This window comes from Drosophila novamexicana, unplaced genomic scaffold (genome assembly GCF_003285875.2).
Source record: "Drosophila novamexicana strain 15010-1031.04,08,12 unplaced genomic scaffold, DnovRS2.1 tig00000462-arrow-pilon, whole genome shotgun sequence".
NCBI classification, from domain to species: Eukaryota; Metazoa; Arthropoda; class Insecta; order Diptera; family Drosophilidae; genus Drosophila; species Drosophila novamexicana.
Genome location: NW_020824806.1, coordinates 3014291 through 3041986, shown reverse-complemented (window position 1 = coordinate 3041986; position 27696 = coordinate 3014291). Strand labels below are relative to the sequence as shown.

Below are 27696 nucleotides of genomic sequence, written 5' to 3'. Positions count from 1 at the left end.
TCGACCCTTTCTTACCAATATTCAAGGATTTCGGGCATACAAAGAGGGGCAAAATTAAAATAATAATAATTATAGCTGGTATATAGCAACAATTAAAATCAGCCATGTTTGCCTTGGCTGCACTCACGACAATGAAAATTGTTTAAGAATGTCCATTGTAAAATAATTATATAGAAGATTTAAGCGATTTCCACACAGAGCTGCAGCAGGCGAGGAGAAGCTGCGGTGTGTATGTGTGTGTGTGTGAAAGTGGACAGCGAAATTCTTTCTATAAATTTGTTGTGCTTGGTGTTGCTGTTGTTGTTGTTTGTTGTTGTTGTTGCTGTTGTTTTGCACGTTATTTTTATAAAATTCACCTCAGAACGGCTGATCATCAAAGATGTTGCCGCTGGCCGAACGGTGAGAGCCAACATTCATTTTCATTTGCAGCACGCTCGCGAGTGGACGTGTCGCAGTTTCGCCCAGTCTCGATATATAGCACAAATATACATATATATAGTCTATATATATATATATAGTATAGCATAGTAGAGTATAGTATATATAGTGCCTGTAGATCTTGCACCTGCCCGCGCAGCGCGTAGTGCGTGCAACATAAGGCAGGACGTGCGGTGTGCAACACGTATTTCTTGTGTTAAATTATAACCTCGAGCTGAAACGTTTATAAGTTAGTTCTGCAAGATAGTTGGATCGGCCAATTACTGGACGTACACAACGTGCCGCCGAGGCATGCGAATCAGTGTGCAAAAGTTATCAAAATTCAAATTATCAAATTGCAGAGCCGCGGCCCACAAGTGAGTGCATTATTGAATAAGCTGCAAAGCTGCGCTGATTATGTAAAAAATACATATATATATACATATATATGTGCATATATTGAAAATAAGTCCGAGAAATAAGCTGAAAATGAAAATGTCACCTGGCCGTTGACAGCAGCCGCACCCCGCACCCCGCACCCCGCAGCCGCCCGCTCGCGCGCCCACATCGTGAAGAGCTGTCAAAATTATTTTCATTTTCAATGCTGCTGCTCTTGTTGTTGTTGCTGCTGCTTTTATTAACACATTTTAACATAATCCCATTAAAGTATATACAAAAAGTAGCATTTTTATCAATTTATTTCTAATTTGAGTTGGTCTTTAGTTAGATTGCGCATACGCCGCGTTTTATTTTTAGTTTTATTCAATCAGCGACATTTTTACTCAATTTTTTTTGTGTGTGTGTTTTCTTCCATTTTTTGCTTTGCTTATTCGAAGCTTTTTTTTTATAATTCTATTTTATGTTTGCCTTTCGCTCGGCGGCGCTTTTTGGGGCTCGTTTATTAGTTTTACTTTGGCGCCCAGTTTTTATGGCACTTTATTTTCTATATAAATATCTTTGTGTACCTTTTGTTTTTTTTATTCACACCTGATTGTTTATGTTGCGTATTTTGTTTGCCTTTGGCACAATTGATTTTTATCTGCAATTTCATTTTCACAGTTTGCGCGAACTGTAAAATAAATTAAAGCGATTAAATGCCATTTGGGCTGCGCGTAGATACAATTTTGGGAAAAGCACTTTTTGCATTTGGCTCGCGCCCGCCCAAAAGTATGCAACAGATTTCCATATACCACGAACCGACATTTGCTATAAGCCCACAATGGCCCGTTGTGCCACGCGGCGTATGCGTATTGGGTTTTGAAGTTCAAGGTCGCGCATAGCGTAATTGGAAAACAAAAGCGAACTGAATTTGCAAAATGATTGGGAATTGAATTAGCCGATAAATAGGAAACCTAAATGAATTTGATGTTTGATTACATAAAAGCGAGAGAGAGAGAGAGAGAGAGAGAGCTGGCGAGCTACCTCCTTGAATAAGTGCGTTGCAATTTAAAATGGAAAGTTATTGGGAATTTAATTTAGAGCAAAAATAGCCTTATTGAGTTGAATTTAGAAATAGAAAACATAATTAAAATTCATTTGAGGCTTGATTAGAAGTGAGATATAGTACTTAATTGTGGGCTTTGCCACATACTACATAAGTGGAATTCATTTGCAATTTATTGGATCCTGGAATAAAATATAAATGCGAAACTTAACAACAGCTCAAGTTTCATTAGACAAAGAAAGGTTTTCAAAAAGACTTGTGAGTTCTGAGAAATTAAATCCTAAAAAAATAAACATAAATTCAGCTCAAGTTTCATCAGATATATAAAGATATTTAAAACGACCTGAGGAAATAATAATACCTAAATATGGACTGGAAGCAGCAGGGAAAATGTAAAACTTTAATCGATAGCTGATCACCTGAGCTCTGACTGCATGCATATTCATTATATACCATCCAGCTGCCGAGTAATCTCTTAGGTGGCAACAATTAAGCCCCAGTTATTGTTGTTCTCTCAATAATATCTTGAGAACAAGTACACGAAACTCACGCACTTCATTAAAATGGAATGTGTTCTGCTTCCAGCTGGCTGCAACCCATCGGCGCATTACTAAAACACAATGCTTGAAGGATATTAAAATGTCGCAGTTGCAATTGCACTGCTGTTGCTGTTGCTGCTGCAACTGCGACTGCGACAGTCATATTGCAGCTCGTTAATTAAGCTCGACATTGTGCAATCAAAATAGGAGAAATACCCATATCGCTTATCGCCAGGCCTGCAGCATGTGGCACCAAACTTGCTTTAAGCATTGTCAATATGCTGCAATGCAATGTTTTGCTGCGGTTCTTTTGTGGAAATACAATTAAAGGCCATCGTGTGGCCGCAGCCCATAACGATAATGAGCAGGTAAACAAAAGCCCTCGGCTCATATGTCATATTGTGTGGCATATTCCATGCGGCGCCTGAAATGTAATATTCATTGCAATTGAGAAATTGATCAGCTTGGCATCGGCTATCATTTACAGCGCACACCTTGATTGTGGCTAGAGTGCGGGCGGTATGCGGAGGCTGGGGTGCTGCCTTGTCCGATTGCCAGCATACGTAACAAGTTGATTGGCAGCCAAAACTCAAGTGATTAATCATGCAATTTGGCATGCAACATTGCTTTCAATGCTCAACTCTCATCTCTCGCTCTCTCACTCACTCTTTCTCTCTCTCTCTCTCTGTCTCTCTCTTGCAGTCATCACAGTTAACAGCAGCGCAGCAGGGCCCCCTAAGGGGCGCCTCGGATAGACAACAGAAACAGGAAGTCAAAGCCGAGCGAAAGTAACCCCAAAAAAGAAGCTGTAAGTACATAAGTATTTCATTTAAAGCTTTCAAATTCGGGCAAAAGTCTCTTAAAATACATTTCCGGTCGCGTTTTGGCACGTATTTAATTGAGAAAATATATACATCATAAATAAGCCCTTAGACGGGGGCTTTCTTTTGTGTTTACTTTCTTTCTGAAACAATATACTCATTTTTAGAATAAACACAGTTTTTAATAATTAATTTAAGGGGCGGTAATTACCAACATACCAACATTCTGGTTTATTTGCAATTAATACACATTTTTGCATCTTCTATTTAAATAAGCGATGCTTCAATTTAAAAGATTTACTTTAACTATTAAAAAATAGTAATAAATATAAAGACTATTTATTTAAATATACCTAAAACCCATCGAGGCTTGCTTTGGCATACATGAAAGCCAAACTTGAACAATTAGTTTGTTGCCATTAAATGGCAACTTCTTGGGTTTTATATTTCTGTAAAGTTTTTGCTTTCACTTTAGTTTGGCATTGCTTGAGGTTCGCTCGCATTGCGCCTGCAGTCTGCGAAGTTTCAACTTGTGTCTGGCTTTCATTTATAGCCGGAGTATTCGCAGTTCTATCTTTAGGCACTTTGCAGTCGCATGTTAAATTCTGGGCAAACGCAATGCGTATTTTTAGCGCCTGTCGCCCCGTTCCAAGGGTCTCCACTCACACACATGGATACGACCTTGAGCTGTGCTGCTGCTGTCTTCGTCTTTTGGCTTTGTTCGCCTCGGGCTCGACAAGCGCCACATGGCAAGCAGCAGCTAATGGACCCCATGGCGTGTCATATGCTATGCGCCTTTGTTTGCCCAAGCCGCGTGAATAAGGAAAATTCGGGAGAAATTCGGTGAAAATTCGCAGCGTCATGGCAATGCAATTGGGACATTTCCGACATGGCCGTAATGCATGTGAAATTTTAGCCAAAGCATCTATAAGCTGTTACAACTAGGGCGTAATTCAAATAGCCCAATGTGCGTTCCAGTTTTCAATGGAGTTTATTTTTAGGCTTTACAGCGGCCCAAAAAGAAACACACACACACACACACGCACACTCACACAGAGATTTAGATACTTTAGATGCGAACGGAAAATGCCGGCAGCTTTATTAATAGTCAGTCATTTGGTGACGTCAACGGATGCTCTGAGAGAGAGCGAGCGAGAGAGAGAGAGAGACACACACACACACACTCTCAGCGTGCGTGTGTGTTAGGCAAATTACTTTGCTGTGGGCTGCAATTAGCAGCGCTTTCTTGTGGCCTGAAGTCAAAACAAACAATGTGAAAACTTCATTTCAATTCACACACGTGCAACAAATGTAACTCATTAATGAGCCATAGATACAATGCATAGATACGAAACCAACACACGCGCACACATACACACACACACACACACACACATACAGCGAGACGTTGCCAAGAATATCTTTTTGCGTTCGTATTTCGATCGCGCGTTTGTTTGTTTGTATCTCGACATCGCTGCGCTCTATATGCATATATATAGATACACAAACGCACACACGCTCACACACACACACACACACACACAGTGCTGGTTTGTATATATTTAAAATATTATACAGTGCTCTTGTTTTATTTTTTTCGTCTGTTAATTTTCGCTTTTATGCCGTTGCTTCATGTGCTTGGCAATTTTCAGTTGCCTTCAGTCGGTTCTTACATTTCCAATCGAATTCTACGAGACGCGTTGCAAAAACTAGCAGCGCTTTAATTTAAATTAAATCTAAAATAAATTCTAGCATAATCGAAATTTAATTGCAATAAATTTACAAATATAAACGCAACATATGTTCAACAAGTTAATGTGCACGACAGAATATCTTTAAGATATTTTCAAAATATCTTTAGTTTTTCGATATTGAAAATTGAAAATTTCAATTAAATTAATCAACAACGCGGAAAATCGTTTGTATTTACCGTAAAGTGCGTGTGAAGTTTCTTTGTCTAGTCGAGTTTCAAACCAATTGCATTTTATGATTGCCTCTGAGTGCGGCTTTCACACAGCAGCAACAGCAGCAGCAGCAGCCACATTTTCCTTTATCTATTGGTGAGTTTTTCTTTGATTTGTTGTCGTTTTTTTTTGTTCTTTCTGCGGTTTTGCATTTCACTGGCCCTGCCAACTATGTGACCCAAATTTCGAGCTGCAGTTCAGTTCCATGTTGTTGTTGCGTTTTGCTTTTCTGACAGGCAATCGCGGCAGATCTATCAACTGGCCGTCGATTTTTGTCACTTTGGACAGCTGGCGAAAAGTTTTTGACCCATTTAAGCATTGATGAATGGCCAAATTGGAAACGCATTGAAGCGGCCAGAGCTGAAGCTGGCAAGCGTCCAGGGTCAACAGCTCTGGCTGTGGCAAGTCTTTGAACTCATTTGCAATGAACTCAAAATGTACGCATTTCCGTTTCCGCTAGCCATGCTAGCCGTCAGCGAGCCGCTTGTCACATAATTGGCTAATTATATGCACCAAGGCTAATGCCTTTTCTATATCTGTGCATATAGTCTATGTGTATCTGTTGTTAAAGAAAAACAAAACATTGAGCAACTGTTCCCATCAATCTTGGCGTGCGAATAAACAAAAAATACAAAAAATAGCATTGCGCCAAGAACGCTGACAAAATAAATAATAAATATTACTGTTGGATAAGAAGAGCTCGCAAATGATTTGTATTTTTTAGTTTAATATTTCAAGACGCCTCGAAATCTTCAGAAATGTATGATGGAATCATAATGTGCGCTGTTTTCGTAATAAAACAGGGTATATTTACAGCTTGAATTTGAATTGATCTGGCGTATAGATTCTATAGTTTGTATAGACTAGGAGCATGCAGTCGATTTTCATTACGCTTTCTATGCGCCTGTAGGGGGTATAATAATTCTGTGAAATATGAAATGTGTAATGCAGTGCAAAAGACATCTTCAATCCCATAAAGCATACCGATTCTTAGATACAATGGGCTTTACAAATTCTTGATCAACAACCAATTTTTAGACACCATATGGCACAGTACGTCTTTAGTCTCATAGTTTGGGAGCTTTCGTCATGAAGCTTTGAATAGTTGCATGTATAATGTGGGCTGGATCATATCGAAGTTATGTTTTTGTGTGAAAGACATCTTTCTCTTTTTTTTCGATTGCTCTATATCTATACGAGAAGGTTCTGTCAACATCGGACTACTCTATCGTAAGCTCAATAGGAAGAAGCGTTCGAAAAATAAGTTTTTGTATGGAAAACTTAGTTAGCAATTATGATCCTCATATATCTGCCTATGAATTTCAATTGAGCCCGTCAATATTGTCTTCTTTCCAGCTATAATACTTTATGTCCCTTTTTAATTTGAATATATATGTATATATTTTTGTCTGCATGTCCCGCACAGATTCTATAGTCAGCCATAAAAATCCGTCGAATATTCAAGTTTTTATTGAGTCGGGTTTTCTGCATATATGTTTTTAATGTATTTATTTATGGAATTGTAAAATTAAAGCACTGTCCAATGCAGTCAGCGACATAAACACACGCTTAAATTACTCGCCCATGCCACGCCCCCATTGAGTGCTGCCCACAAAGAGTTGGCGCTTTCAATGGCCATTCAAATTGTGCATTGAATGTGCTCTGAAGTTTTGGACCGGCATACGCGCAGCTCTTTGGCCAAATTTAACTAAGCACATTGAGCAAGATGGGCACGGTCAGGGGTGCAGGGTGTGGCGTGAGGGGTTTTTAGCGGCTTCTGAGGGAGGGGGAGAGGTTGGTTTTTAAGGCAGTTTCTATTATGCGAGCGCATGCCTTTCATTTGAATCCTTTCGGCGCCAATTCAGCGATGCAATTGCAGAATTAGTTTCGTCGACACACATGTCGCAGCCACGCCCACTTGGCCACCACCCCGCATCCCGCATCCCGCACCCATATCACACTTTATAGCACGCACAATTTGAGCGGGCGACAAAATTTCTATTCAATTTGATTTTAAGCGTATTTTCCACTTAATTGCACGCCACTCGCATCAGTTTTCTCTTTATTTTGTTGTTGTTGTTGTTGTTGAGCAAGTGTGGGCGTGTCGGGGGCGTATTGCATACAATGTGAACTTTTGGCCGCATTTAAGCAACGCTTTAAATATTTTCCACACAATAATTGCCAACAGGCGCACGACGACAATTTGTGGTGCACCTCGATGTTTATTTATTGGTGTGCAGGAAGAGGCGTTCGCACGGGGCGTGGCAGCAGCCCGTTTGCCTGTTGCCCGCGTACGCTGACGTGGCGTATACGTAATATATAGGCGACTGCACGAGAAATTGCATTTATTTATATAGTGTATGTGGCATAGAGCGAAATATTTTTGGGCTTCATGGGAAAATCTGTGTCATTTTTATTATTAAAAGTTGCGCATTTTGTAGCTTATTTTCGGTTGAAATGAGAATTTCAACGGGCCGGCAGCAGCTGCCAGAAATTACTTTAGACCCATGCGAAATCCTTGCGCAATTTCAAGCAGAGCTCAACTTGGGACTTGCTTTTAAGTTGAAGTAAAGTATTGTGTTTGAAAAAAATTGAAAATGATATGTGGAAAGTAAATATCACATATCATTTACTTGTGTTGTATACCCTGTAAGCGAACAAAGCGTAGGGCATGATGCATTTAAATCAGAGATTTTATTGCCATGTCTCCAATATTTCATAAATGTAAATATCAACAACAGCAGATGCTTGTGAGTCCGTTTTCTAGGCTAAGGCTATGAAGACTAAGAGTTGTAATTAAAATATTTCACATCTTATTTATTCATATTTGCATTTTATCTATGTTGATTTACGACTAAAGCTCCTTCGATTAGCTATAAAATGTCTTTGGGCCAGTTACTTGAGCTATGAAATAAAATAAACATATGCCGGCCAATATTTGTGGCCAGTTTCGATTGGCCTCGAGTGGCAGGTAAGCAATTTTTGTGGCAAGTCGAGTGTGTACTTGGGTGTTTAGCACTCAAGTATGCTCACAATTAAGCTGAGTTATTGCCAATCAAGCTGCAGCATGTGTATAAAGTGCGCCTATACCCTGGAAACTGCGACTGCTGCTGCTGGGCATGTGGGCTGTTGTTGTTTTGTGTGAGCCGTATTGAGTTCTTTGAAATAAACCGCTTTTAATGAAGCCAGCCATAAGCAGATTTGTGGCTTAGAATATTTGGCAAGGCCAAATGAGGTCAGGGCTGCCGCGGCTGGCTGCCCGGCGGGTGCCCCGCGATTTACGACAATGGCGCAGAAATGGTCAATTTACGTTGATGCCTGCGACTTTGCTTCTTTATTTTATTTATTTTTTTTTTTTTTTTATTTTATTTTCCTTTTACTTGCGTATGCTGCGCCTCTGCTTATTCAAATGTGAGGACTCGTAATGTAGCAATCCGATTTGGGGGCAGCTTATGATGAGCTTAACGGGCAGGAGGTATACGCGAATTTATAATGATATGAATATCAAATTGGCAGGACTTTGTCTCTGTTGCCATCTAATCAAATCAAGTCTAATAATGTCTGATTGCGTTTACTCACCCGCCCCCTCTCGCCCGTCTACTTGCAGTGAGCCATGGAGCAATTCGAACAGTTGTTGACGTGCTGCGTGTGCCTGGACAGGTATCGCATACCAAAGCTGCTGCCATGCCAGCACTCCTTCTGCATGGAGCCCTGCATGGAGGGCCTGGTCGACTATGTGCGGCGTCAGGTAAGATTATTTGTCACACGTACACAAAAGCCCATAAATCATAATCACAGTCGAATGCATAAGCCAAGTGTGTGCGTGTGTAGGTGTGTGTCTAAGGCAATTTTGTTAAATGCGGCGTATTTATTCAGCGACTACGTCACATGCCAAAAGCTGCTTAATAAATCGCTCGGCGAAAGCCGCCAACGAACACGAAATCGCATCGCGGCAAATGAAAACACCATTTTCTGTGTCCAAAAGGCAAACTCAACATTGTGGAAATGAGTTGAGTTTTCTTTTTGTTTTTCTTCTACGTAATTTTTCATTGTTACTTTTTTTTTCTTTAGTAAATTTTCTTTGCTTGCTTGCGGCGCATTTGCGTCGATTTTTGTTGTGTGTGTGTTTTTGTTTTGCGTTGGCTGCTGCTGAAAAATTATAAAATTTACATATAAAGCAGGCATACTTATCTATATGTTTGTGTATATAATGAATATGTGTCTACTGCGCTACTTATAGACGCCTGTCTTGCGTGTGTGTGTGTGTGTGTGTGCGTATATTTATAAAATTTGTTTTGGCTTTGCGCCAGTGCCACGCAAATAATTGGTAAGCATGTCCATTGTAGGCCATAAACTAGCTGGCCAAATAGGCGTATTGCCAAAAAAAAAAGAAGACAAAAGGCGAAAAACCCAAAACTTTACCAATAACTGTCTTTTAACCAGCCAGGCCCCAAAGATTTGCCAACACTTTGGGGCAGGGTCAAAGAGAAAGTGAGACAGAAATCAAGCTGGCAAACGCTCAAGATGCCTGCACTGCAAAGTAACATAGACTGTGTGCGGGTTTTTAAAGCGTGTTACAAAATTGATATATCACATATAAATATCGCTATAAATCCGTGTATATATCTTTATATTGCTATATTAACTGCCGAACTGTAGCGCTGTGCCGTGTAAAACGCGCATTCGCTGCATCGTTTGATGGGGGAAGTAATTGCCTTTACTTACGTCTGATTGCACTTGCAGGTCAAATGCCCCGAATGTCGTGCCGAACATCGCATACCCTACAATGGCGTCCAGGCATTTCCCACCAATGTCACGCTGCAGCGTTTTCTGGAGCTGCACATCGAAATTACCGGCGAACTGCCCGATCCCACCTCAGGTAAGTCAGCCCCCATCTGCGCCCCCTACCAAGTTAATCAATACAAAGACGAAAAGCGTTTCATTGGCATTTAGTTATTCGCATTTTTGACTGCAAAGCGTATCTCGGACGTCCGTCTGGCCCATCTTTGTGTCTGTGTGTCCATCTATCACAAATTAAAATTGTTGTGCATTCGCAAATGAAAATTGCAATTTGCAATTTGCCATCGAAATTGGTTACGCTGCGTTGATTTTCATCCAAAAAAATAGAAAGCGAAAAAAAAAAAAATATAAAATATTTACAACAAAAATGGCAAAAATATTTTTGCAATATCTTGTGCAAAAAGCGCTTTGATAATTTGGCTGCTCGAATTGTCGAAAAATGTTGTTAATAAATTTTTGCTATGTCTAAACTTTAATTAAATTCCTTGTGTATATCATACAAAAAGGGTGTTAAAACACATGGCGCATAAAAACCAAATGCCATGTCCATAATATTTGGTTTCCAATTAAAAATCAGGCGCTTTGTGTATTTTACAAATCAGCCCCAACCTACTCCAGATATCCGTGCAGCCGCCCGCCCACCGCCCGCAATTAAAACTAAGCAAAAGCAAATTGATTTCGGTTCATTTTTTGTGTGTGTTGAATTTTCGCTCTTAATACCCTCATAGAGGGTAGTATAATTGGGTCATGAAATGTGCATAGAAGAAGCTGTCTGCGTACGCGTTATATATATTCTTGTTCCATATACACAGCCAAGTCGATATGCTCATATCTACATCTTGTATGTCGTATTCGGCCTTTACCAAGCTTACTTGCAATAAATCTTATCAGAGTCGAACCTCTTCTTCTTCATCGTATTGGTCTATAGGTAGAATCGATATAAGTTGCTCGCATGGAAAACTTGTCTCTTTTTCAAAAGATCTCCATTAAGCTGAGCAACTACGAGTCATAGGCAGTTAGCAATATGTCCACAAGGGCATTAAATCGTCGGTGTGCCGTGTATAAAGACTTCCTTTCTTGTTTTTAAATAATTTGCATTGTGGACCATACTGAGGTATCAGGTTGTAACCATGACTATGCAAATAGCTTGAAACTTGATAGTCGCAGCAAATTGCAAAGGACAAACAGAACCGACAACCGACAAGAGACAAGAGACAACCGACAACCGACACTCATCAGCAAATGCAAATAAGTGTCGAAGGAATGTGCGGTGAGTGTTCTGTTTATTATGAGTACTTTTGAGTGCTTTGAGTGCTTTGAGTGTATTCATATAGCTGCAATCAGCATCAGGCAGTTAATAAGCAGACAAAGCATCGAGTATTTTTGACAATTTTCAACCATTTTTGACAATTGCTATGCAAATATGTGCTAGTCTCAAAGACAAAGGGCAAAAATTGCTTCAACAGAATTTTCGGGCGAAATCCCTTTCAAGCCGCGCTGTCATGGATAACTGGATGCGTTGATACAAGGACTCGCAATCGCATGTAGTATTTGCAAATTCACTTTTCCATATGATTACACAAGAAAATACAGCCAACTATTGGCGCAGAGCAAGCAGCATACTCTTTTTTTTATTCTTTCTTCTTACCCCAGAGAGACACCCTACCAACCTTTGAGTGTGGGTGTGTGTGTGTGTGTGTGTATGTGTGTATGTGTGTGTTTGGTAAGTTTATTGTCATGCCCAGCGGAGTGAGCGAGGCCGCAGAGATTGGTAGCCGAGGCGAGTTCATCAGGCAATGGCAACGCCAATGGTTATGGCTGTGATTCGGGTGGGGTTGTGGCATAGTTAGGTTCACACTGGCATCGAGAGGCTCGTGTGGCGGGGGGTGGGCTGAATGTTGTGGAGGGCATCCTGCCAGCAATTGATGCAGAAAAGTTTACTTTCCTCGCACTGCCACTGTGACTACATTGCCGATTGCGACTGCGACTTGTGACTGTGACTGGGACACTGTGAAATGTTTGCATTGTTGCTCGCTTGCTCGCCGACTACAGAAGTTGGCTGTACGGAGACGTAAGGAGGGGGACGTCAGCTCGTTATTTGCATTTTGTATAGCCAAGACATTGGCATGCTCCGGCCAGGATGTGCCTTGGCAGCGACAACACATAAACATCTAGAGCACATAGAGCAGAGCGTTTAGGTGCAGTTGATTTCCAGCATTTGGCGACACTCTTGAAATCGCATTAGTCCCGACCAGCAGCAGCAGCAGCGGCAGCAACAGTAGCAGCGGCAGCAGCAGCAGCAGCAGTAGTCAAACCCAAAGCAGTTGGCATGTTATGCGCTTTTAAGTGCAATCGCAGTCTCTGATACAAAACGCAGTCGTTGCCTTGTTGCCAGCCAACAGTGCAAATTGATGGGTTGGCGGCCTGTCAACGACGCTGCTCCGACTGCTGCTCCTACTGCTGCTGCTACTGCTGCTGCCACTTGGTATTTGATTGTCGAGTTTTACAACTGGAATAGCGACAAGTCGGTGCATGCTTAACATTACTCTCTATATATTTTTGAGGGAGCGGGGGCGGAAAATTCGACAGTGGTAAACAAGTTGGAAAACGGAATTGCGATTTGTTTGAACGTGCTGGGAAACAAGTGGAATTTCAATTGTTAAACAACTGATTTGACACAGCTGACAGTTTTGTAGCCCACATGAAACGTTTTGGAATTGGAATTTGATCATCTTCGTGTCATTCCGATCATTGGGCACTTATAAGTTATGCTTGTAATGAAATGAAACGTTTTTGTGGCAAGCTCTTGTAGGATCTCAAATGCTGAAACGCCGCGCTACTGTTTTAGTGAAAGTTCTCGTTTGAAACGCTATTAAGTGATATGGAATAATGCTTGCTACTCTTCCATTCCTACTGTTTCAGCTAAAGTTGACTTAAGTTAAGTTGACTAAAGACAGTGAAACGTTGTTGGTAGTAGCTCACCTACTGAAAAGCCTTGTTGCAGTCCTGTTTACTTAGGTTCACACTGGAAATGTTACAAAAGGCTTTAGTAGTGAAAATTTGATAGCAGCTCGATTAAAGTAAAATGTTGCTACTGTTCCATTCCGTCTGTTCCACTGTTATTACACTGGAAACTAAATGAAACGCTTTGGTACTGCAAATTTCGAATAGCTCGTTTAAGCAACGCCTTGCTGATGTCTCATTTCCATTGTATCATTTCACTTAGGTCAAATCATGGAGCGCTGCGGCGTTTGCTCCGAGAAAGCCTATCTATCCCACTGTGCCCACTGCGAGAAAAAGATCTGCGAGGATTGCAAGAGCGCACACATGGACATACTGCGACGCGAGATAACCCGCTTCAACTCACAGGTGAGCCGCATTGGGCTAGCAATCTGAGAATTTTCTTAAACTAGTTATTCGCCTTCGCAGATTCGTCGCAGCTTGCATAGACTGCAGGACTCGCTGGCCATCATCGAGAAGAACACGACGAGCCTGCAGACGAACGCGATTAGCGTGACGGAGGAGATCGACGAAATCTATCGGCGCATAACCAAGGCCATTAAGGACAGGTCGGATGGCTTGAAGGGCGAAATTGATCGCTATTTGGCCGTGGAGCTGCGCAATCTGACAACGCTCAAGGAGAATCTGGACTTGGAGATCACGAACATCAGCAGCAACTGCGACATTGTGGACAAGTACATGAACGAGACCGTCGAATGGGACGACTGCGAACTGATGGACACCAAGGAGATCTTCCTGAAGACCGTCGAGTTTCTGCGCCACTTTGAGTACGAGAACAACGATTACAGTCGCCGTGTGCGCTTCCTTGTCTCCATAGATCCCAATCAGCTGGTAATGAATCTGGCCACATTTGGAGATTTGAATATAGCGCCGCACTCGACGCCAAGCGGCTCGGTAAGCAGCTCGCATCTGGCGCCGCCCAGCGCACTGCAGCCCGGCCTGATGCGCTCCAAGAGCGATCATCGTTTGGCCACGCAGTTCCGCCAGCAGGAGGAGCGCAGCGGCTACAACGATGAGCCCGTGCTCGGCGGCCGCAAGTTCGGTGAGCGGCCCCAGCGCAGCGCCAACAACAACAGCAACAACAGCGATAGGTACGGCGACAATCGCTATGGACGCTCCGAGTACGATTACGACAACGATTACGAGAACGAGCCGGCGGGTCGAGCCGCCAAATCCTCACGCTTCCGTTCGCGCTTCGTGCGCTCCCACCAGAACGAGGACTCGGACAGCGAGCAGCAGCAGCAACAGCGCCAGCAGGAGCTCGACAAGCGCAAGGATCGCGTTCTGGATAGCGAGGATGTGTCGCGTGGCCAGCTGAGCGGCATCATACGCCTCAGCGACTGTCAGCGCGTCGTGCAGCGCTTGGCGGACATTGGCAAGGAGAAGAAGGAGAAGAAATCGGATGCAGCGGTCGCTGCACAGGCGGCCGTTCAGGCAGCCATCCAAGCGCAAAAGGCGGCCATGCAGCGCCAACAGCAAAAGAACCAGACAACAGCTGCCGCAGCCACCGACGAGGATGAGCTGGCGCGCCAGAAGCGCAAGAATACAGCAGCAGGTGCATCAGGTGCAGCCACCTCCACAGCAGCCAGCGGCGACTCGAGCAGCGAGCAGCGCCCTAATACCGAGCGTGTGGCAGCACTCAGGCGTGGCGGCCAGGGCGCCAGCGAGGAGAGCGACAGCAGCAGCAACAATCAGGCGGCGGCGGCGGCATCTCCAGTGCGTACAGCGACAGCGTCGACAGCTCGAGCCGAGGTAAGTGTGAATGAGACAAATGAAGAAGAAGGCGTGGCCGGTGACAACAGTGGCAGCAGCGAGACGGAGAGTGAGACGGGAAGTGAGAGCGAGGCGGAGGAGGAAGAGCAGCAGCAGCAGTCGCGTTTGGCGCAGGCGCCCGCTGTGGATATAGTGGATCACGATTCCAGCTCCGAGTATGAATACGAGGAGGTGACAGCCAGTGAGAGTGAGCAGAGTGAGGGGGAGCGGGACGGGGAAAGAGCGCCAGCGCCAGAGATAAATGTGGTACCGCCAGAGACTGAGCTGGCGGACAAGGCGCCAGAGCATGAGCGCATTGCTGAGTTAATTAGCGATAGGCATTTGGAGCAAGAGACAGAGCCAGCGGTGGCAGAAGCAGAGGAAGAGGAGGTGACTGAAGAAGAGTTAACCGAGGAGGAAAGTGAATCCGAGGCAGAGGCAGAGCCAGCTGCAGCTACTGAGCAAGCTGAGGAGAATGATGAGGAAGAGGAAGAAGAGGAGGAGGAGGAGGAGTATGAAACAGATGAGGATCAGGCAGAGAACTAGAGACAGTCGCACTCTCACGCCGCTAGCTGCCACTTTGTCACTATCTTCCCGCGGGGTGGGGACTGGGCTGCTGCACAGTATTCTGTATTAAATATTATGTATACGCCATGTTTGCCAAGTGTTTGTTTGTCCAAACTCTTCTTTATTTGTGTTCAGTGTTCACACTTCCCCCCGCTCCGTAAGTCTGTTACATTTTGTATATGAACAAAAAAAACAACAACAACAAAAACAAAAATTACTTACTGTTAACCGTTAACTATTTACCTGTTACCTGTTTACCTGTTTACCTTTGACCTTTGACCTTTTTTTTATGTTTTGAACGCTAACAAAATGCCAAAATGAATTGTTTTTGATTTATGTGTTAAGCTAAGTTTCATTTATTTACGTTTACTTCATTCATGGTTCTGTCTTGTGGAGCGCCTTTCATTTTAATGCTGTTTTGGGTCCAACCTTTTCAACAATCAGCACCTAATCGACTAATAAAAATGCTTGCCGAAAATTCTTGAATTTTCTCTTAAAGCAAAAGCCACAAATCATTGCTGAAAGTTTCGACCCAAGGCAGGGACATCAGAAATTATGAATTGTACAAAAAAAACTTTTGATTTCATAGTAATTTAACATCTATTACCTTGTCGTTTAATGCTTAGTTAGAGACTGCAAAAAAAGAGTTACAAATAAAACACAGTTTTTTATGTGAAACAAGAAAAAACAAACGATTCCTCGAGTAATTTTCTGTTATGTTTATTTTGCATTTCCGTTTCTCTCTCTCTCTCTCTCTCTATCTTTCTGTTTTTTGCAAGTGGACAAACGATGTGGTAGTGATGTTAATTTGCTTAAACCTAACTAAATATCTCTATACGTTTTTGGGCGGCAACAAAAACAGTTAAAAAAAAAACCGCCAAAACCGCAGAAAAAAAAACCCCAAACAAATGACATTTCTCTTGCTATCAGTTTTCTTTTATTTTTTATACACTTTTTATTTTTTTACAATTTTCATTGTCACAAATTTCTGATGTCCGTTGCATATATCTGCTGTTGTGCGTGTGCGTGTGCGTGTGTATTCCACTCTTTCGCCCACAGCCAGCACATTACATTGTTAGCCCCAAACGAAGCACAGCTCGTGGCAAGTTCAATGGGAGCATTTCATCATGACTGTCAACGTAGCTGCTTCCGTCAGTTTAACAACGTATTCATTTTCCATTTTCCGTATGTGTGTGCCTGTGCGTGAGTGAGCATCTGTGTGTGTGTGTGTGTGTGTGTGACATATGCGCACCACTCGCTGCATATTTGTCTTGTTTTGTTAACAAGTATTTTTGGCATTTTTGTGCACATGGAAATTGAAAAAGTCGTTCGATACATTGCGGAAATATCAATGAACACAAAAAGCAATAAAGTTTAGAAAATATAAAAGAAAATTTTACTCATGCAGCGCAATCTACCGGTTCCAATTAGTTAACTAAGCCATCCAGGCACATATTCAAAGCTTTAGAGGGACAGAAATTAGCCGGCATTGCTCGGATTTTTCTAAAGGTTACCTAACCAAATTTTTTTTTTTTTTTTTTTCATTAAGAAAAGTACATATTAAAAGAAAATATCTCTTTAGACGAAAAGCTCACTTAGTTCATAAATGTTTTCGAAAATTTTGAAATGTGTCCGCTTGTTAGTTGTTTTGATACTTCGCAAATAATTCGAGCTGCCCTCGAAAAAAGATACCTAAAGTTAACTATGACATGCGCTTGTGGTGGGCGTCAAACTCGCTGTGTGCCTGATTTTGGCATTTGCCTAGCCCAGTGCCAATCCCACTGCTAGTCCCAGTCCCAGTCCCTCGCTCCAGGTCTTAGCTCCAGTTCCTGCTACCGCCCACGCATCGTTGTCACTAGCACATGTCCATCCATTCATATGCATATCGATATCTTTCTCTCTACTTGCATTTCGTTTCGTTTGCTCGCTTGCAACCCAAACAACAACAACTAACAGGCTGACAGCGCCACAGACTCTGATGCAACTCCCACTCCTACCCAACAGTCCAAACCGGCCGTGTCCGCCCAGGTGGCCGCTGTGAAGAAGACGCAGCGCTCCGGCAGCAGCGACAGCAGCGCCTCCACAGAAAGCTCCGCCAGCTCTGCGGCAGCCGCAGCAGCTGCAGCCAATGCAGCGCCCAGCAGCAGCAGCAGCAATGCCCAACCCAAGGCGGCCAGCACAGCGCGGTACTCTAGCACGCGTGAGAGCACGGTAACGGCCACGCCCGAGAAGAAGCCCTTTGTGAGCCGCTTTCTGCCGCAGCACAGCAATCCGAGCAATGCTAATGGCGCCGCGGACAAGAAGAAAGCCGAGTCGGAGTCGAGCAGCGAGGAGGAGACCAGCTCCGAGTCCGAATCCGAGTCGGAGGCAGAGAGCAAGCCCAAGACGAGCACCGCGACCAGCAGCAGCAGCGCTGCCAAATCGACGCCCAGCAGCGCGGCCAGCTCCACAACGGCGGCCCCATCGACGGGCAGCTCCTATCGCGATCGCCTGGAAGCGAGACGCGCCTCGCGCGACGACACCGCCGCCACGACGCGCAGCAGCTATGCTACGCCCAACTCCAGCAGCAGCGGCTACGGCAGCAGCAGCTCGCCTCGCACACGACCTGTGCCGGCGGCCCATCACCTGGCCGAGACCGAGGATCGCTACGGCAGCGGCAGCGGCAGCAGCAGCAGGTATTTCCATCCGTATTTCCAAGCTAAACTATTCAATAGAAGCTTTTTACTACTAATCTTTGCATGGGTCATGGAATGCAATTAACGATAAACTTTTGCTATTGATTTTGGTTTTTAATTATAAAACATGCACAACACATACGTAGACACACACACATGCACACGCGCACGCACACACACTAAAACAAATAATTAATTATGATATATGTGAGCTGGATAAAATAAATTAACTGTCAGTTGCTTTTTATGTGCCCTTGCAGAGGCTATGCGAAATTCGTGAAGCATTTCGCACTATCGTAGCTTACCAAATATGGACATATTTATTTTAGATCAGATATATATCAGATATGTTGATCCTTCAGTACTATAAAAAGCGACCGGCAATTATATATATTATATTAGTGACTGACTGACTAATTAACTGCAAGACTGATTGACTAAGTGACTGACTGAATCACTGAATGTCTGATTGACTGACTCGGTGATTGCGAAAATTCCGACTGAAAATGTGAAAAATTCATGGGAATATAATTAAGTTGTATTTCGTGTTAACTCTTCGATTTACAAAGATGTTTGTGAGAATTCATAAGAAACGTATTCCGGCAAATTACCCTCAAAAGATAAGAAAGTCGCGGAAAAGAAAGGGGGCGGGGGAAGTGTCAAAGAAACGTATTACGTATACGTATACGTATTACGTATATCAAGCTGTCATCCGAGTTGATTTGAGAGTTTAAGGTAAAATGGGAAAATATTAGGAAGTATATATTTATATTGTTCTGTTTGCTTCTTCTACTCAAACTCTTTCAGTCTGTACGTTGAATTGTTTTACAATGTAATAATCAACTAAGATATAAACCCATTCTATTTTGCTACAAAAACTCAGATGTGAATTGTAGAATTGCAAGGGCATTCGATATTCAAATATTCCACATGTCTGCAAGGGTATTTAATATTCGGCCAATCGAATATCACTTTTCTATTCACTTTATACAACAATAATTATTTTTTTTGTTGGGACTTTTGTTTATCCAATTGCATTAATCAAATTACAGCTTACACATAATAACAAAGTGCGTGCGATTAATTTACATTTTTAATTAGTTGCTCTATGCACACACTCGCACACACTCGCACACACACACACTTGCACATCGCTATTCAATAGTATAATGCCAAAAATAATTGTCATTAAATTGATATGCACCATAAATTTAATTGATTTCTATTCATGCAGATATTCAATATGCCACTGCAGTGCAATTGTTGTTGTTATTGTTATTGTTGTTTGTGTATTGTGCGTGCTCATATTGTAGATGTGATTTCTCTCTGCTGCAGCTTTGTACAACTGCGTCACATTGGCATTAGCATCGCAGTGGCCATTTTGTTGCTCATACGCCTCGTATGGCGTTTAATAGTCAAGTTCATAACCTTTACATAAAATGTCGTCAGCAGCCACTGCCACAGCCTCAGCCACAGCCAGCTCTAGGTAAAACATGCGCGTAGTTAAAAAATAAAAAAAAACCAGCCCTCCTCCCATCTACCCCCTCTGTATATGTATGTCACTCACTGTATCTGTATTTGTATCTGTATCTGTGTTCGTCTTTGCAGCGCACTGCCCTTTAGCATACCGTACATAAGTAGACCCTACCGGGCGCGCTACCGAAAGCGACTTGCGGATGTTTTGCGTGAAATTAAATAAATACCCTAGATGCAGTTGTAATACCTACCCCGCCGCCCCCCCTCAATGTGTTGTTGTACAAGAGAATTAAATGTGCAACTGCATTCGCAATCATAAATTGTCGTTCTTTTTTTTTGTTTTCTATTTATTCCACTACGCACACAGTCAGCCATTAAATCATTGCTCAGTTGGCCATTCATTAAAAGCATTTTGCAGTTAACAAACTAAAAAACACGCCTCAGACAAATTTGCACAAGTTGGCTTCTTACCAAGTTTTTTCTTGCCTTTGTCTTGCCATCAAAAGTCAAACAATGACAAGCTCTAATAGCATCAGAGGTTAAAGGGCTTAACCCAAGTTGGCTTTGAATTTTCTGAAGGCAGACACATTTTGAAGATAAGCCCGAGAAACATATCTTATTTTCAATGTGCAGAGGTGCCAAAGTGCTTTAATATATGACAACATTCCGAATTTCAAGTAGCTTCTAGTAGATTCGAACCAGCGTCTTCTTGTCACCTCTATGCATAACTAGATGTGCAGTCCCATAAATCTTTGTCAGCATTCAATGAACAGCACTCAGATTTCTATTTCCATGCCAGAAAATGTTTTCCAAATGTCAAACGTGCATGCGCTCCGACAGGAGTTGACGTCAAGGGGTTAAATAGGGACAGAGCCAACTAGAACTTGAAATAAGTTGACGCAGATGCCGCTTGGCTGCTGCTGCTAGTGGTTGGTGGTTGTGAATGAGCCACTCAGTGGCTGGAAAGCAGCTTCAATTCAATTCACAGCAATTTTCAATGACCTTTCGGGGCCACACACACACTCGCAAAAAAGGGTTTGTTGTCATTGTGTGTGCGAACGTTCTTTAATTTATTTTATTGACAATAATATTGAATATCGAATCCTTTGGCCAGCTTTGAGGGCGCACACACAACTTGCGTAATGTAATTAAAACTTGAGGCCAGCAAGTGCACCCAACTGCAACTTTTTTTGATTGACACAGCAAATTGTACAAATGCTGAAAAAGCGACTGATAGCACAGGCAGTTTTTTAGTCATTGTTTTTAAATGTATTCAGCTGACGCATAATAAAATATGTATTTATGAGCAACTAGCATGCTTTTTTGTCGGCTGCTTTCTGATACCTTTGATTGCTGTTGCAGCAGTACATTTTTTTTTTATATTTTTTCAACTTGTAAACAAGTGCAAAGCAATTAACGTACTCAAACATGCCGCATGCAGCGGCTGTGGTGCATTCATTTCATTCATGCCCCCGCGCTTCACATTGTTTGCATGCACCGCAATGGCATATTGAATGTAATCGATGCCTGTATTAAAAGAGGAATAACAAAAAGCATTGCCTACTTTTGTGCGAGCTGTGTTTGTGTGAGTGCGACTGAGAGAGAGAGAGAGAGCGTGAGTGTGTGTGAGCCGGCCGCAGCTGCTTTTGCATAGCGTAAAGGACCGCAGACTGCAGCTTTTTGTGTTTGCTTTCAGTATTTTTATATTACGTATTTAAATACCGACAAGTGTGCGCTTTGTTGTTGCTTTCTATGTAGTTGTTGCTGCGTTCGAATTTGTGTTGCTTTGCTCGGCCTTAAACCAATCCGCATCCTGATACCCTGATACCCTCCAACCAGCTGCGCCAATGGGCGCCATAATTTCGTGTACTTAACTCGCTCGCACTTTTGTTGAACTTTGCGATAATGTGAAATGCGTGGATTTAATTAGAAACTTTTGCGAGTTTTGTTTTTTGTATTTTAATTGAATTTGATTGCCAAATAAGTGAAGCCAAGGCAACCCGGGCTTGGGTGTACCCATTGACGAACCGAACTGAACTCCAACTTCTGCCAGGAGCTCGTTACACACACATACACACACACACACATACAGAGAGATTTAAGCTAGTTAAAAGTTAGTTCATTAGGCGGTCGCAAAGGGGCTTATAAAGTTTTGAGCCAGGTGCGAGGCACACACTTACACACACACACACACACAGAACAAGACTCTGTGTAGGCACAACAAGAGCATCTAGCAAAATGCAAATACAACAAGAGCAACAACAAATCGCATAACACAAAAAATATAAAATTAAAATACAAATAAAAAAAGAAATAAAATTAAGCATAAGAAAAGAAAAACCGCAACCAAAATGAACATTTTTCTAGCTACACAAGCCGCTTTCTAAACAAGAGCAAGAGCAGCGCAATTGTAACGCAACCCTCGCTATCCACGCCCACCGCCTCCTTCGATGAGGACGCCAACGGCACCGGCGACGATTCGGACAGCCGCTACGGCACCGGCCGTTCCCGCTATCTGGCCATGAAGGAGCGGCGCTCCCGACTGGCGCGCAGCCGCTCCTCGCATCAGCTTGGCAACGAGGACGACGATCTGGATGAGCCCGTGTCGCCGACAACAGTTTCGCCATCCGCTTACTTGGCCTCAAGGTGCGCAGTCTAACCAACCACAAAAAAAAAACAAAAGAAATTACCAAAAAAAAAAAAAAGAACGAACCAGTCCCCACACCTATATAAAACTCAGTTGTACATAGGACGCTATCGGTTGTACATATGGCATTAATATACTTTATATATATATATATTTCTTTTTTATGATAATTATATATACAGACGTTTCTGGGCGCTTTCATTGTGCGTGTGCTATGCCCCCGTGGCCCCTGTCCGCCCTGTTTTATTTTCTTTTTATGATCAAAAATGATTTTTGTGTAATTTTTTCTTTTTATGAGTTTTATTTTCATTTCGGTTTTCTCACATGAGTTTTTCTGTGTGCTGGTCCCACGTTCTTTTCACGTTTCGTTCTCGTTTATGTTGCACTCTACACTCACGCACACACACACACACACACACACACACACACATTCACTAATTGAAGTTATTTAAAATTATATTTTTTGATTTCGTTTGTTTACAAATTTTATTTTCTTTTTCTTTTGTTTTATAAACTTTTTGTCGCTTTTTGAGTGACACCCAAAAACACAAAAAATACACACACACAATATTTTCTGCGCGTTCAATTAACCGAAATTAACAGGATTTAAGCCATTTTGTATAGTTCTTTTTTACTGTCTTTCTCAAATGCAGTTACCCACTCTGTACAAATCTCATGCAGTCTCATGCACACTCATCATGCAGTGTTCCATTTCAGTTCCGTAGCGCGCCTCATTCATTAAAAACAAAAAACCAAGCACAAATCAGCAGTCATTCATTTGAACCAGTTCCAAAGAGAAAAAAACATTCCAACTACCAAAACGAGGGCTGCTCGAGAAGTTGCGCATATATGCTGCAGGCGTTTGGCTATTGCGTTCACAGTTTGACAGTCAGTTGACAGTTTGAGAGCTCCAACTGTGCCAACTAGCCAAGCCCTGTGCATTCCGCGCAAAGCGCCTCGTTCAGCGCTCGTTTGGGGCAGCCTAATGTCTAATGCTTTGATCGGATCTTTCAGGTATAGCGGCTATGGCAGCAGCGATCTGGCGCGCAGTCGCTCCTCGCATGCGCTGAAGTCGCGCGACAATTCGCCGATAACGGATCGGAGCGCCGGCTCGTCGCGCAGCGCGTTGGCCAGCTCGGCGGACAACAAGGATGGCGAGGCGCTCAGCTCGTGGGCGCGTTATTTGAAGAACAAATATGGCAATAAGAGCTCCAAGGATACGCCTAGTGGCAGCAGCGTTGGCAGCGCACGCGACAGTCACGCCTCTAGCTCAACGGGGGCGGGGTCGCATGCGCACAGCACTGCTGGCAGCCGGAGCACCGCCAGCGATGTGTCCAGGCGACTGAGCCTGGGCTTGCCGCTGCGTCAGGCCAATGAGCTGGCCTCGTCCGACGATGACGGGTCAAAAAACGGGCTAGGCTCCCCTACGTCCCCTACGGTAGCAGCAGCAGCAGCCGGTATAACCGGAGTGGCAGGTACTATCCCTAAACAGGTGTACCTGCGCAAGCGCCAGCAGCTGTTCCAGTTGGGGGGCCGGGGGAGCGAGCCCGGATCCTTTACATGGCCGCGCGGCCTAGCCGTCGGCCCGGACAATAGCATCGTCGTCGCCGATTCCAGCAATCATCGCGTCCAGGTCTTCGACTCGAATGGCATCTTTGTCAAGGAGTTTGGCGAATACGGCAACGGCGAAGGTGAATTCGATTGCCTCGCGGGCGTCGCAGTCAATCGCATTGGCCAGTACATCATAGCCGATAGGTGAGTTCTTTATATTTATTTCCCTTTTTTTTCGGCTGTTACCTTTAACCTTATTGTCCAGCTCTTGAGCAGCTCAGCTCGGCAGCTGCATTTTAATTAAGTCGAAACAAAAGTCCATGATTAATTCTCGGGCTTAGCTTCAGGCTGGCTGCTGCTGCTCCTTCTGCTGCTGCTGGTGCTTCAGTAGCTGCTTTGGAGCCGGGTAATTGGCACGGCTAAGCGCATAATAGTCGCGTTAATGAGAAACATGTGCGTTGCGGCCACCTCTGCTCCACGGCAGTACCCGGTTTAAGCCGCATGTACACTAACCTTTTTCTTTTTGTTGGTGTACATATGTGCATGTGCCGAATGTTCCTGGTGCTGCCATCCGGGCTGTCATTGTCTGACGAGAAATCTCGTTAAGTAGCATCGTTGTGCTCGGCCAGGCTCATTGTGTGTCTCAACTTTGATTTTGCACGTTAAGCAGCTTAGCCTAAGCCCAACGCCCAGCGGCCTATCCGCCAAACGCGTCTCACGCACCACATCATGTTCCCCTCCGTCCTTCTACGTACACTGTTAAAGTTCCGGCGCGGTAATGAGTTCTCTACGCCCATTTTGTAATTAATGACAGTGCGAAGCGCTTCACATTTTGATGGCCGGGACAGCAAACATAGGCATTCAGTTAAAGCAACCAATTTTGGTTTGAATGAATAGTCACATGTTTAACGTAAAGTATACGACCAGCAGTTATCCTGCTGGCAGCATTTAATTTAGTCTTAAGTATGGACTGGCTTGGTCAATATCTTTTCAATTTCTTCGAGACCTTATTCACTTCTTGGCTTGGGATTATATTTGTTCATGCAATTTGTATTTGTAAGTTTTCTTTTTACCTTTTCATTTAAAAAATTACTTGATTCATATCCATATTCCTCATTTCTTGTGGCTAGTTTTTCTAGTTCTGAGTTCCTTGAGTAAGTTCCCATAAATGAGTGGATAGATAGTGAGCACTATGCATAAATATGAAGTAAGTTGATCTTAAATTTATAAGAAACTCATAAGCCACATATCTTGCGGCTATTCTTTATAGTCTCTGAGTTCCCTGAGTTAGTTGCCACTAATCAATGGATATATGTAATGTGGGAGGGAGTATGTAAATTGGTCTTCAATCTAGAAAAAACTTAAAGTATGCATACGAGTATGCACTTATCTCATTTCCTGTGGCTATCTTTTAGAGTCTCTGAAGTTTCAAGACTTGTTTGCCATAAATGACTGGAGAGATAGTGGGAAAAGCCTTCTGCTTTAAAAGGTTAATCCAAATTCTTAGCTTTAAAATTAGCTTGCATATATAAAAATCATTTTGATATACCCCATGCAAATCATATGAGGCCAAAAAAAACAACTTTAATTATGTTAAAGTATTCAACTTTTTGCTCTGCGCTTGGATAAAATGCAAACTAGTTCTATGCGAATGGAGCAGCTGCATTATGACTTAATAAATTTGTTTTTAAGTAAATATTTAAGAGCTAACTTTAAGTTTAAAGCAAGTATACGTATATAGTTTGGGGAGCATTTTTGTCGCCATCATGTTGTCATTTTGGTTTAACACGAGCTGCCTTTCAACTGTCTACTATGTTGCAGATACAATCATCGCATACAAGTGCTCGATCCACAAGGACGGTTCCTGCGCGCCTTCGGCTCGCAGGGCATCGCAGATGGCAAATTCAATTATCCTTGGGGCGTAACAACCGATGCACTCGGCTTCATTTACGTTTGCGATAAGGAGAACCACAGAGTGCAGGTAACGTCTGTGCTTCTGCCATTTGCATGCAAATATTTATAATCATCAGCAGGAGCAAAGGCGGCGGCCAGGGTTCCATGGCCAAGCCCCAGCCAGATCCGCAGTGCCAGAGCCAAAGTCGGAGCCGAGAGCTCAGAGTCTTGCCCAATTTGTCACACTTGAGCTACGGCAGGCAGAAGGCAGCTGTAGCTGCAGCTGCAGCCACGCCCACTACAAGGCAGAGCAATTTTCATGCGCTTAACTGCAATATATTCGTATACACTGATGTACTCACCGACTCTGGGACTCTCGGCCTGGCCTGGCCTGGCCTGGCCTGGCCTGGACAGATTGAGCTGCCAGTCTGTGTCAGCTTCTGCCTTTGCCTTGATTTTATTTTTATTTTATTTCCAAATATTTTTTTGTTTTGTTATTTTTTTTCGTATCCTTCAATTAAAAAAAAAAAAACACAAAAAAAACTTATGAATACGTTTCGTTTGGCGTCGTGTCTCGTTTTTTTTTTGTTTCGTTTTCGCCTCTGGTCAGGTTTTCCAATCCGATGGTTCCTTCGTTGGTAAATTCGGTTCCTGCGGCCGCGGCGAGGGCCAACTTGAGCATCCGCATTATATAGCCGTATCGAATACGAATCGTGTTATTGTTTCCGATTCGAATAACCACAGAATTCAGGTAAGCATCAGCATCAGCTTCTGGTTCACGGCTGTCTGGCCAGCTGAGAATTTTTAATTAAAATATGCAACACACTTTACATTTACCGCCGTCAGATATTCGATGTTAACGGCAAGGTGCTGTCCACTGTGGGCGGCGAGGGCTCCGACGATGGTCAGTTCAAGTTTCCACGGTGAGTAATTATATTGACTCTACGTAATTGACTTCATATATACTCATGTTTGCATTCATTTCACAGGGGCGTGGCAGTGGATGATCAGGGCTATATATTTGTTGCTGATTCGGGCAATAATCGCATACAGATCTTCAATCCGGATGGCACTTTTCTAAAGACCTTCGGCTCTTGGGGCTCCGGTGACTCGGAGTTCAAAGGACTCGAGGGCGTGGCCATTATGTCCAATGGCAATATTTTGGTATGCGATCGCGAGAATCATCGTGTTCAGGTATTCTAAGCCACGCCCATGCCCGCGCCCAGGCCGCCAAAGCGCAAACCAGTGCATTACTTTTTATGATGATTCAAGAATATTAATTAATGCGTTCTTTTTTATTTGAACATTTTGAATTTTGTTTGCCTTAAGACTTGCTGTACAAAATTGAGTACCCATATTTGAATGTCCACATTTCTAGGCCTAGAAATTGCAAATCATTTAAGAAATCAACTCAAACAGAAATATGAAAGAAAGCAAAAAAAATCGAAAAACTTGTTAGCTTGACGTAAAAAAGGAAAAAAAAAAAAACATAAAACAAGTAATATATATTGAAAAATAAAAAAACGAAAGCGAAAACTCGTCAGAGTTGGAGTGAAAAAGCACTTGGCCCAATCATTTAGACAACTGAATGCAACACTCTCCACAACTGCTCAGCTTTCTGTCCTAATTGAGATTTATTTGCGTTGCCGGCCAACAAATTTGCGAACAGAGCTACATTTTGGCTGCCTGCTGGCACTTTATTAAATTAAGATGTTTTCGGCTTGCAAAATGAAAGTTTTCTGGTTCCAGCTAAATAAACTATATGGTTTACATAACGAGTGTGTGTGCGAGTGTGTGTGTGTGTGCACAACAAGAGCCAACAGCCAACCGGCAACAAGCAACAAGCACTGAAAGCAGCTGCAGATTTATGTGTAATCGCATAAATTTGTTTGCCAGCAAATGTTGCGCATACGCCATATAGCACCACTCAGCACTAGAAGAACTAACAAAAACGACTCAATGTTGTAATTTATAAAGCAAAACGAAGCCTGTATACACTTTCATGCAATCTTAGAAGCTCTTTACATATATAAGAAGTATAATATATATGTATATTTAGATATATGTAATATATATAATAGAATATGTTTGTCCGAAATAAAAAATAGAAAAATAATATATATACATAT

General features: G+C 42.9%; 1 protein-coding gene across 9 annotated transcripts; it reads left to right on the top strand.

Moving 5' to 3' along the window:
* Window positions 1–443: 443 nt before the first annotated feature.
* On the top strand, window positions 444–27074 carry LOC115760546 (RING finger protein nhl-1). Of its 9 annotated transcripts, none has more exons than XM_030701943.1 (14): window positions 446–794; window positions 3103–3208; window positions 8793–8933; window positions 9929–10064; window positions 13212–13354; window positions 13415–15148; window positions 15260–15292; window positions 17330–18000; window positions 21844–22122; window positions 23138–23878; window positions 25496–25655; window positions 26178–26318; window positions 26414–26490; window positions 26557–27074. In XM_030701943.1, the coding sequence occupies exons 3-14, from the start codon at window positions 8799–8801 to the stop codon at window positions 26768–26770; spliced, it is 4464 nt and encodes a 1487-aa protein (XP_030557803.1). In that variant the 5' UTR covers window positions 446–794; window positions 3103–3208; window positions 8793–8798; the 3' UTR covers window positions 26771–27074. The 9 variants fall into 9 exon arrangements, with proteins under 9 accessions (XP_030557800.1, XP_030557802.1, XP_030557803.1 ...); XM_030701934.1 differs by lacking the exon at window positions 15260–15292 and adding an exon at window positions 16105–16119 and having other exon boundaries at window positions 448–794; window positions 13415–14758; window positions 26557–27073; XM_030701937.1 differs by lacking the exon at window positions 15260–15292 and having other exon boundaries at window positions 448–794; window positions 13415–14722; window positions 26557–27072.
* The last annotated feature ends 622 nt before the right edge of the window (window positions 27075–27696 follow it).